A 12,365-nucleotide genomic window follows, 5' to 3' on the forward strand; every position below is an offset into this window, starting at 1 on the left:
TATGCACGTTTCATTACGATTTATTCCGCAACATTTCACCGAGCTGAAAAGAGGACTCGCGCAGAACTGAATGGCAAAAGTGTTTATAGGTCAGTGTGTGACTCATGAATGACTCATTTGATGATTTTTCCCATACTTCTGACAAGATAAGAGATAAGATCAACTTTATTGTCCCAAAGGACATTTGTATTGGACACATACAATACGATATCTGCTGTTTTATACTAAATAACCTGTTCCTTTTATTCCGTATTTCAGGATTCTTTATTTGTTTATTTACATACTTGGAATATGGCAATTAGGTTGCTTTTTTTTTTTTTAAGATGTTTTTGTTACAGTGTACTGAGTAACATGTACTTACTATAGAGCTAGTTGCTTATAATTATGCATATTGTATTGTTATTACTATAGTAATACTATGGTTATACTAACAAAGTAGTAGACCAAAACTTACTAAAGATTCGGTTTTAGGGTAACAGTTACTGCGTCCAAAATGACGCACTATACACTATGTACTTATACACTATGCACTTATACACTATGTACTTATATACTATGTACTTATACACTATGTACTTATACACTGCACTTATACACTATGTACTTATACACTATGCACTTATACACTATGTGTGCAGCCCTACTATGCACTTATACACTATGGACTTATACACTATGCACTTATACACTATGTACTTATACACTATGCACTTATACACTATGCACTTATACACTATGCACTTATACACTATGCACTTATACACTATGCACTTATACACTATGCACTTATACACTATGCACTTATACACTATGCACTTATACACTATGCACTTATACACTATGCACTTATACACTATGCACTTATACACTATGCACTTATACACTATGCACTTATACACTATGTACTTATACACTATGCACTTATACACTATGCAGTTATACACTATGCACTTATACACTATGTACTTATACACTATGTACTTATGCACTATGTATTCAACCATGTAGTGTATGAATTATATATGGTTATTTGTCATTCATAATCGGAGTCTGATAGCCCCTCCCCCTTCGCTACGTAAATTAAAGCTGCGACAGTTGAGTGCATGAAGTGTCCAACATGATATTAAAATTAGAATAATTTTTAATAATTTCTCCAAAAAGGGAATTTTTTGGGGGGTTCTAAAATAGATAACATTCAATGGAGGAAAACATGGTTATTACCATATAAATACTGTATACCCAATAAAGTGAAAGAAGTGCATTTTAAAATTTTGCATAATATATACCCTTGTAACGCTTTTGTGTCTAAATTTTGTGATGTAGCTGATATATGCACCTTCTGTAAAAAAGGAAGTGAAGATATTTGTCATTTTATTTTTCTCTTGTAATGTTTCATCACTTTTCTGGAAAGATTTGAGTTCCTATTGTTTTTCTAAAGTTAATATGAACTGTAATTTACACATTAAGGATGTTGTTTGCTTTTTTTGAAAACCAAAACAAATCTTTAGAATCTGCTGTCAACTTTCTTATCCTTGTGGCAAAATTCTATTTTAACAAACAAAGGTTTCTTAAGAAATTACCTACTTTTATAGATTTCTTATGTGAAGTAGAACATTGAATTAAATCACTAAGAGTAATAAATAACAAAAAAATGTATTTATTTTTTGAAGAGATATGATGAGATCTTTCATGTACCGTGATTAATACTTGTTTTGGTGTTTTTTTTAAAATCCTCTTTTCTTTATTTGTTCTGTTCCTGCCTTTCTTTATGTTCATAAAAAAGCTATTTAAATGCATCTTTCTTTTAAGTCATTGTCAACTTCTTTTTTTTTTCTTCTCCTCTTCCATATGTTCAGATGACATTGGATGTATTGTTGATACATTATGTGTAATGTATGCAAAGTTGTTATTCATTAATGTCAACTCTGAATTGTTTGCAATAAAAGAAAAAAAAAAAAATGAAGTGTCCAACATTCCACACTTCATTTTCTCGGTTATTTTATTTAAGTGCATCATCCGGGTATTTAAAGTGCACTTTTTCTTTTTGGAATTTTCAGTGTGAACGCACTACTCGCACTATTTATACTACAGAACGTCATAGAATAGTGCATAAGTACGCGATTTGGGACGCACCTAAGTGTCTTTATCATTTACACACACTGTTCATTGTCTGTTTCAGGATGTTCAATTCATTATTTTTACTTTGAGAATTGACAAAATATACATTGCTATTAAAATTTGCTTAACTTATTTGAAAATAATTCAGCATATGTGTAACGGTGCTTTCTTTAAATTATAATTGTACTTTATAAATTATGCAAATGTGATGCAAAAGTTCAGATATGACACAATGTAAAAATCATTTAAAGGGGTCATATGATGCGATTTCAATTTTTCCTTTCTCTTTGAAGTGTTACAAGCTCTTGGTGCATAAAGAAGATCTGTAAATTTGCACAGACTAAAGTCTCAAATCCAAAGAGATATTCTTTATAAAAGTTAAGAGTTAACCACGCCGTCCTAAAACCGCTTTTCAGACCGATGAGCTTTGTAAAAATCGATGCAGAAAGGCGGGGCATAGAGGAGAAACAATAATGTACAGTATGTGGAAAATAATGTGTTTTTTGAACCTTAAACCGCATAAACATTTCATTACACCAAATACACAAAATAATGTTATTTTTAGCAACATCATATGACCCCTTTAATTAATAGCTTTTCATGAACTCACAAACCCCCTTAAATTCCCTGGTTTGATAAAGCCTGATTAGGATGTGTTTATTCACAATGTTTTTTTTGCACAAACTACTGGCAGTACAAAACAGATGTGGAATAAATTTTTATAATCTATTAGTGGGGGGGGGAAATTATAGTGTACAGAAGTACACAAAAGGAAAAACATACCAAAATCTTTTCATGAAACTCTTTCAAAATGGAGATCTTTATTGTTACAAAACAATTTTTGTCGAAATTATACATGGCGTTTCATCCATATTTTTTTGTTGTGGTTCAAATCTGTCACTTCAGCCAAATGTAGGCTTCATTCTACAAATGATAACACCGTCCGTTTCCGGGAGTTAACAGGACGTTTTACCATCAAAGCTGCTCTCCTCCTCAATCTCTGGTCAGAACTGAAACCTCTTCTAGATGCTGACGCACAACACCGTCCAGGACTTTGCTGAGACCTTTACACGCCGTCATGGCTGCCTCTATTAAAGCATCCAAGTGGTCCTGGTGGAGCCGGGCGTCCATCTGCAGCAGGGCGATGTTTCCGTTGCGGGGCAGCAGGGCCAGCGCCAGAGACATTCCTCCTCCGCTCTCCTCTGCGTGACACAGATCGGCCAGCGGCGTGTCCTCCACAAAACCGGCAGTGCAGGCACACACATAGTCACGCATGGGAATGCCAGCGTCCACCAGAGCCAGAGTAGCAGCATTCACACAAGCACTGTAGTTCCCACCGTCTGCCTGCAGAATCTACAGCACATGACCAGAGACAGGGATTGTGGATATTATAGCCAATCAAATGCGATACGATCTGAACTTTGTATTTTAAGTGACTCTTTCTCCTAGAGTAACAAGATATTCAAGTTGCATTTCTTGATGCAGCAGCAGACTGTGTTAAGTGACAGCAGTTTTCTGAAGTACTCCTGAGCCCATGTCGCTATATATAACACTGCAGCATGACGGTTTCTTATGCAATGCCATCTGAGGGCTCAAAGGTCAAGCACATTCAACTGAGGTTTACTGCCTTGCCCTACATGTACTGCGATTTCTCTGGATTCCCTGAATGTTTTCACAATATTACGTGTGGTAGTTGGTGAAAGAACTCAATTCTTTGCACCCTCAGATTCCAGATTTTCAAATAGTTGTATCTCGGTCAAAATTTGTCCTATCCTATCAAACCATACATTGATGGAAAGCTTATTTATTCAGCTTTTCAGAAAAATTGACACTTAAGACTGGTTTTGTGGTCCAGGGTCACGTATAATTCTTTATAACCCGTTACTACAGGTTAGCACACACAATTAGCACTTCTAGATTACATTTAGTTTAAGTTGAGTGCTCTTACCTTAACGTAGATGTCGATTTGTGATCGTGGGTAGAGCTCGGTGAGCACCGCAGCTTCAAAGGTCTGTTTGAGATGAAGGCTCATCTCGCTGGACTTGCGGTCTCCGTGTGGACGTCTCTTCCTCTCCGCCGTGCTGAACGTGGCCATGCTGTACTGACAGTTAATGACTGCACGATCGTGCAGAGATTTACTGCGAGAGCCTCGCGTCTACAGGGAGCCAGAAAAATCATGTGAGGACAGTATGGATAAATGACACAAAATGCAGGTTTCTTAATGGTGTCTGTCTGGAGTAACTGCTGACACATACTGAAAATGAGAAAGACTTAAATCCTAGCTGTTTGGTAACAGGAAATGACAAAAACGTATTAACTGAGATGGTGTGTTCGAAACACTGCTTCAAGGAGTTTTGAATCTTGTTGCAGTAGTTTGTATGTTGACCAAATCCTCGAATCTTCAAAAAGTTCTCCCTAGGTGCCCAGAGGATATTTACTACTAGTTTTGTGCTCAAAATATCATTGAAATCTCGCTTAGGGACAACAGATTTTATTTTATTTTTTTTTTCATTTAATTGTTGTGGATTATGTGTACTTTTAACAATTCAATGTTATTATAATGTCAAATAACATAATGAAAAATAGTAGATAGCAACCATTGAAAATACCAGATTCAAACAGTATTACAAGATTATGAGTATAAAAAAAAAACACATTACAAGCTAAAGAAATATAAGAACATATGATAAATAAAACTGTATTTAAACATGTGTTAACATTTTCATTTATCACAAACTTTTAATAGTATTGTATACAGCAATTAAACGCTATTTTGTTTGTGCTTTTGAAAATGGAACTTTACTATTTAGAATTAGGCCAATTTTGCATTTTGTGCTCAAAATGAGCCTAACATCGTACCTGCTTTCAGCAGATGTAACTGATGAAAATGTAATTGTTTCGTTTTTTTGTCTTTTTTTCCCTAATGCATCACCCGCATGGTAAGATGCGTGCTTGTTAATTAATTAACGTTACTGCGTTACGACGGAGAAGCTTTCGGAAAAGTTTACAGTTGTGTTCAAAACAATGCTGTTCAGGCCCCGTTATATAAAACACACTACCCGCATTGCTTAAATATATTGATATATATTATTATTGGTCTATCTGACACGCATGATGCGCTGATATAAGGCCTGACCTCATGCGGTCCATACACCACGGCCAGTGCTTTAGTGTTGCCCTGCTCCAGATACGCGGATCCGTCCGCCTGCGCGAACACGCTCGTGCGGGCCTGAACCTTGCGCAGCTCGGACGCTTTCCGTCCATCGAGTCGGTACCCCTGATCCGACAGCAACTCGAGCCCCGCCATTGAGCACTGCTCATTCAGTAAAACACACGCGTTGGCTTCTTCACTGATCTTCTTGTTGTTGATTTCAGTCTCGGAATGTAAATACCTCCGCCTGCTGGACTATGGTAGGTTAGTATTGAGGTCTTCTTCTCTGGATACACTTATCTGGTGCACTACCGCTGTCTACTGAGCTGGAGTGTGAAACGGATACCAGTGTAGTACAAAAAAAACAAAAAAACATCCTTTTTTAACATCATGAATCTCCTATATGGCTGCATTTTAGTCTGCAACATTGTTTTTATTACAACAAGCCATGCAATGCATATCAAATTGTAGTAGTAAAAAACAAATTGTGTATTGTGAATATACATGCCCCAAATTAAAAGCCCAATAACAATGAATGCACCTGTGATTTGTTAGAAAACCAGTAATAATTGAAACTAAAACGTGTACACCTAATCTTCCAATAAACTATAAAATGACCCGTGAAGACCAGAGCTTCCTCAGTTTTGGATATCTCTGCTTTACTGCATCGTGGAAAAGAATTGCCAGAGGAACTGAAAAATGCAGAAGTCCAGAATTGCTGATGTGCTTTATGTTGTGAAATAAAACGTGAAAAATGTCTTGAGCTTGTATTAACCACAGACTTTATTTCAGGCATTAAAAACAACAACAACAACAACAATGACTTCAGGACGATGGAGCTAGAAGTGTACTCTGTTGAGTTTCTATAGGACCTGTATTTTTAATATAAGAAAATCTTATCTGTTAGTGGGTGAAAACACAGTCCAGGAAGACCATATGGCACATAGAACCAAACATGACAGAAGCCATGTGCTCACACCAAACATGACTATACAATAAGCTTTCCATTGATGTATGGTATGGTTTTATAGGACAATATTTGGCCGAGATACAACTACACTCTTAAAAATAAAGGTGCTTCAAAAGGCTCTTCAAGCGATGCCATAGAAGAACCATTTTTGGTTCCACAAAGAACCATTCAGTCAAAGGTTCTTTAAAGAACCATCTCTTTCTTACCTTTTTGTAATCTGAAGAACCTTCTTTCGCCACAAAGAACCTTTTGTGAAACAGAAAGTTTCTTCAGATGTTAAAGGTTCTTTATGGAACCATTTAGACAAAAAGGTTCTTCTATGGCATCGTGAAGCACCTTTATTTTTAAGAGTGTATTTGAATTCTAGCCCGTTCTGTTCTCCCTTGTCTGGAGTTGTTGATGTCTACCCTTGCTCATGTGTTTTTCTGTTTCCCTGCCTGGATATTATTAAAGTCTATAAGTTTGAATTCGACTCTGCGTCTCCTCGTTCTTCGCTCCGTGCTCCTCACAGTAGCGAACCATGACAGTTAGACACAAGACACTGTATATTCACAGTCAGCTGCTGCTGTATGTTTTACTGAGATATGCAGCTGGAAATGTCTCATGAACCAATAAAGTCCTTAGCAATGCATATTACTAATCAAAAATTACGTTTTGATATACTTATGGTAGGAAATTTACAAAATATCTTCATGGAGCCTGACCTTTAACATTCTAATGATTTGTGGCATAAAAGAAAAATGTATAATTTGATCGATGCAATGCATTTTGGCTATTGCTACATATACCTGTGCTCCAGGGTCACATTTCTATTTTACAAAACATATTAGTATTGCATCAATTCTTAATTAAGCATGTGTCCAACAACTTCATTTCATTCATTATTGTTGATGCAATGATTCCTATTAAAAGTCAGTTATTGCTTTTAGCATCTTTCGGGTTTCTATCAGATATTTCAGATAGTTCTATTTCTGTTCTATACGTACTTACTTAATTCTCTTTGTCCCATGTGAGACATAAGGCCGCTCTATCAGATACGCTCGTGGACAATTTGCTTTCATGATCTCTTGATCTTTATGATGTTGGTGTTGCTGAGATTTAATATGTCGTGCCTTCATGTTGAGAGAGGCCAGCGATTGTTTGTGTCCTACCACAAATAGAAACTCAGAGGAGACAGAAGATGCTGTAGGATCCAAATGATATAATAAATAAAAAGAAAACAGATAGAATAGAAAAAGAATAGAAAGATTGATTTTTGTTTTTTGTTTTTAAGAAAACAAGCAAATGAATAGAGTGCAAGTCTAAAAGGTACATGCTTTTTAAAATAAAGAATAGAATTAGAATAGAGAGTGCTAGAGTTAGAGGGTCAAATAAAGATGGAACAGATGTGTTTTTAGTCGTTTCTTGAAGATGGCTAAGGACTCAGCTGCTGGGATTGAGTTGGGCAGGTTATTCCACCAGGAGGGAACAGTTAATGTAAAAGTACGTGAAAGTGATTTTGTGCTTCTTTGAGATGGCTCAATAAAGCGCTGTTCACTTGCAGAACGCAAGCTTCTAGAGGCACATAAGTCTGAAGTAATGAATTTAGGTAAAGGGGTGCCGAGCCAGTGGTGGTTTTGTAGGCAAACATTAATGCCTTGAATTTTATGCGAGCAGCTACTGGTAGCCAGTGCAAATTGATGAACAGAGGTGTGAATTAAAAATTCATCTTGCTGCCGCGTTCTGGATTCATTGTAGAGGTTTGATAGAACTGGCTGGATTTATGGATGTTAATATCTGTTAATATATATTTAACTGGATGTTAATATCCAGTAACAATATGAACCTCTCAGAACTGCTGTCCAGAGAAAGGCAAGAATGAGTGAACCAGAAAGTCTGTTTATCCTGCTTGTAATAGCGAATGAATGGGTTTCAAGTGTGAGGGAAGCAGGAAATCACAACTCTGCAGAGAGCTCCCTCATGTGGGAATAATGCATTTCATTTTTCTCTACGAATCAGCCACATTTACTACAAACTATAAAATTAGATGCTCTTGTATATGCTCCTTCTGTGATTTTTATATCCTTAATAATGTAAACTGGACTCAAGTTTGGACGTTGCCTTAAAATTTCCTCCTTACAAATAAGATTAAGGAAATCTCATTCAAAATAATTCATCCTACCAGACGATTTCTACAAATATTTAAAAGTGATTTTTTTTTCTGCAAAAGTTCCACTGAAACAATTTCCCATTTGTTTTGGTCCTGCCAAGACGCCCAGTGCTTTTGGAAAAATGTTTTATCGCTGACAATATTTTAAAAGCATTTCATTTATCCTATAAATCTAAGAATCATTACTCAAATTATCCTGGTTTCATTATTCATTTTATTTAATTTTTGTGTAAATTCCATATGCATAAATGCAAATGTAGTGTTTTAAAGTACTTGAGAAGAGGTTAAAATGTGCATAGATATGTCACAATCTAAAAACAGTAAAGCATCTATAACAGGTGCAATATGCTCTTCCTTTAACATGTTTTACATAAAAAGAATGCCTAATGGTGCTTAATCGCCCATGTGCATTTTAATATAATTCTATTATAATGTCTTATGTAAATTAACATTTTAAATCATTATATATAATTAATGCAACTAATGTGCCCTCTCTTTTATTTATTTGTATTGATTTATTTTTTTCTGTTGTGCTATGATGCATGTGAAATGTTTCCTTAACATGTGATTTGTTCTTGTACATGCTATTTGTTTAGAATACAGCATTTATTTTAAATAATTTCAAATATTTAGAATTCATTCATTTAAAATCAGTAAGGCAGTGTGAAAAGGTTATATGTTTTTATTGAACCGACATTCTGATTTTAAGGTGTTTAAAAGTTTAAAAGGTGTGCCAAAGTTCTCAGGAAGTAAGAACATTTGAAACTGAATTCCTACACTTGAAGAATGGGGTTCTCTAAGCTAATGGGAGATTAGCAAACTAAAATGACACTTTTAAAAGTTAAAGTGTCAGTTTTGAAAATTGGCCCTCAAAACATTTGCATAGACACAATAACATGGCTCATTGGAGCACAGCTGCAGGCCATGGAGATGGTGACCAAAACACAATAATTGTGAGTCAAATTTTTCTTGACACTGATCCCGTCTTGTATGGGGACTGTCCCGGATTGTGAGGCGTTGTTCCTGTCCTTCTGTATCGTTACATGTCTGCATGCTGTATAATTTCCAGGCAGCCTCATGCCACACCAGCAGCCGCTGTATTGTTCTCCGTGACATAATCTATTTGTCAGCAGCCACTCCTCAATCTCTGCGCTGCATTTCATCCTGACACTGCTTACTAGCTAAATCTACCAAACGCTCAGGATTCATGTAAATACAGCTGTCAATAGCGCGATCGTTGCAGGCAGTACACAAATATAGGCCTACACAAAACACCACACGCCTGGCTAGCGTTACCGAGACAAAATACAAAAACTAAATAAACGGAGGATGCTAAACCAAATGACCACAGCAAGGATGTCACAAAACACTATATGCCATTTACTGAGATTAGCGTCAAGTCTTCTGTCAAGCTTGTTTGAGAGATAACAATGGTGAACTCCATAAGTCTCCGCTACACAAATATCTCAAAACTGACAGAAACTATCCGCTTTTTAAGATGCCATTTTGTGACAGACTTCTTCCAACCAAAAATGTTGTTATGATTGACATATAAACATGCAGAAGAAACATACAGACAACATCAGGATATGTGTGGGTAAAGTAAATAGAAGGCAGTTTGTACAAATACAAAAAATAAAAGTACATTTTTAAACATGATGGAATAAATATATTGTATTTTTTTTAGGGAACAGGGGATTGTTTCTTTTAATGGCATTAACATTTGAAAACAGCAAATGATGAGTATAGTTCAATTACTTTGAAAGTAATTTATTGAGCTGTCAACATCAGAGAGTGTAGATTATGAATTATAACGACTGATAATGTTCATTTGTTTGTTTTTATAACAGTCTTACAAACCCTAAGCACAGCTTAACTGGTAATTGTTTCTTCTGATTTAGAAAAAACAATATGACCAATTAAGCTATTTAATATTCATTTTGGATGATTATTGACAATTGAACATGCCTTCAGTTCAGAATTGGTCAGGTATTTTAGGAATTATTCAAATGTTAGCAGAATTGTTTAATTATAAATAATCATGCAGAATATTAAATGATCGTGTTGTCACTCCATCATCATTATCATCATCATCATCAGCTCTGATCGCCTGAATGAATTTGTGCTGAATGATTATTTTCAGCATCCTATCTAGATACTATCTGTGTATTTGTGTGTGTGTGTGTGTGTGTGTGTGTGTGTGTGTGTGTGTGTGTGTGTGTGTGTGTTCTCTCTTCTTCGTTTCGGTCTCTCTTTTACTTTCACTTTCAGAAATAAACCTTATTGGCCCATTGCTTTGTGTTCGGGTTAGTTAGGGGACACTGACTTTTGTTTTTCATATTTTTGTTTCTCTAGTTATATAGTGGTCTCTTCACTTTGTATTTAGTGATTGATTGATTTATGCTTGCTTGCTGCCCATATCATTCTTTCCCCTTTCATTTTTATCAGTTCCAGGCATTGGCTAATTTATATATGTCCAGTGGCTGATTTGTTAAAGAAGAAGAAGAAATTATTAACATCATATAGCTAACGATTACAAACTTTGCCTAATCATTAAAAACATTTTTATCAAAATACAAGCTTTATCAATTAAACAAAACACGTTTGAAAAATCTACATATGCATTACTCTGTTGAAGTAGGCCTATGACTGCAGCACTGACTCTTGGTGGCTTCGGAAGGCACTTTAGGGGTTTATAGTCTAATCGTTATCGTCATGCATTAAAGTGATTCTAAACAGAATTTGTAATAAAATAAAAAAAAACTCCTATATGTGATACACTTACACTATTACACTAGTTTGGGATTTGCAAGATTTCTGTTTCTTTGTTTTTGAAAGAAGATTCTTATGTTAGGCCTATATAAACCTTATTAATTTGTGAAAAAGTGCTACTTGTTGTTTCAATATAAGTTCGATTTTTAAATGATAAAAGCTTGACCTGCTCCATATAAATCTGCAGTGTTTAGTGTGCTATTCTGCACATAAAGCTGTTTAGTGCTAACTACAGATTCCAGTCCCTGGAGCACATTCGTTTACAACCGGAATCTTAGGATCACGCTTTGACTGTTAAATCTAGTGAAAATGTGCTTTTAAAGGGGTCATGAATTGTGAAATCTTTTGAAATATAACCGGTCATCTGTGATGCTTATGATGCATTTATGGGCCAGTTTATATCCTGGGCTGATTTTTAGTCTCGGTTCATCCCTGTCCAGGAGTGTCAGTTCTTGGGTCCCTGGACGTCTAATGAAAGTGTGTTTTAGGAAAGGCAGTACGGTGGATTTGTGGCTGTGGTGATGCTATATGAACCTAGTGTGCCTTACACACACTGCCAGTAATTTTGTATATCTCCTCCACCTGCAACATATGTTATGTTTGGCTCTTACTCCAGCCAGGACACAGATGAAGTCACAGGTAGCCTAAATATTACTTTGATTATGAGTACATTTAATTTGCATATTATTTATTATTATTAATGATAAGCTCTTTTTATATTACAATAGGTTATTTAAACCAATCTGGGAAACGTCATTGTTTTTGTCATAGGGTTTAAATAGGTTTATGATGGATTTTCATATTTTAAGAGTCTGGGACAAAGGTCAAACAATACAATCTACACAAGTGGAATATATATGCAGTACATGGAATTTGAGGAAACTTCCATCCATTTATCCATCCAATTTGTGAACTGCTTAACATGTACACTGGAAAAAAGTGAAACAACCGTGTCATTTATTTAAACTGTTTTTTTATATGCTTTATGTTGGTCTAATCAAAAACCACGATTTATACTTGTTTTGCTCAGTTTGTCTAAAAAAAAAATGACAGTCATTCAAAAAGAAACATATTTTGTTTAAATAGTATTTTCAATTGAGTGTTGATGTGAAAAACACATACTGGATTTTATTGTGGGTTTTATTAATTTTTCAGTTTTTTTATTTAATTTAATTTATTTATATTGTTAGAGCATAACATACATA

At 35.3% G+C, this 12,365-nt stretch overlaps 1 protein-coding gene across 1 annotated transcript; it reads right to left on the reverse strand.

The window, feature by feature from the left end:
• Window positions 1–2,908: 2,908 nt before the first annotated feature.
• On the reverse strand, window positions 2,909–5,526 carry exosc4 (exosome component 4). The gene is made up of 3 exons (XM_016449723.1): window positions 5,255–5,526; window positions 4,067–4,273; window positions 2,909–3,471 (listed from the first exon to the last, which is right to left on the reverse strand). Exons 1-3 carry the CDS (start codon window positions 5,423–5,425, stop codon window positions 3,112–3,114), a joined length of 738 nt encoding a protein of 245 aa, XP_016305209.1. The 5' UTR covers window positions 5,426–5,526; the 3' UTR covers window positions 2,909–3,111.
• Between the last annotated feature and the right edge of the window lie 6,839 nt (window positions 5,527–12,365).

Source organism: Sinocyclocheilus anshuiensis, unplaced genomic scaffold (genome assembly GCF_001515605.1).
Source record: "Sinocyclocheilus anshuiensis isolate Anshui unplaced genomic scaffold, SAMN03320099.WGS_v1.1 scaffold1635, whole genome shotgun sequence".
NCBI classification, from domain to species: Eukaryota; Metazoa; Chordata; class Actinopteri; order Cypriniformes; family Cyprinidae; genus Sinocyclocheilus; species Sinocyclocheilus anshuiensis.

Coding starts and splice junctions, on each gene's coding strand:
- exosc4 (XM_016449723.1), bottom strand. CDS start 5,425: ATGGCGGGGCTCGAGTTGCTGTCGGATCAGGGGTACCGACTCGATGGA. Junction 4,274..5,254: donor TGGTGTATGGACCGCATGAG/GTCAGGCCTTAT, acceptor GGCTCCCTGTAG/ACGCGAGGCTCTCGCAGTAA. Junction 3,472..4,066: donor AAATCGACATCTACGTTAAG/GTAAGAGCACTC, acceptor CATGTGCTGTAG/ATTCTGCAGGCAGACGGTGG.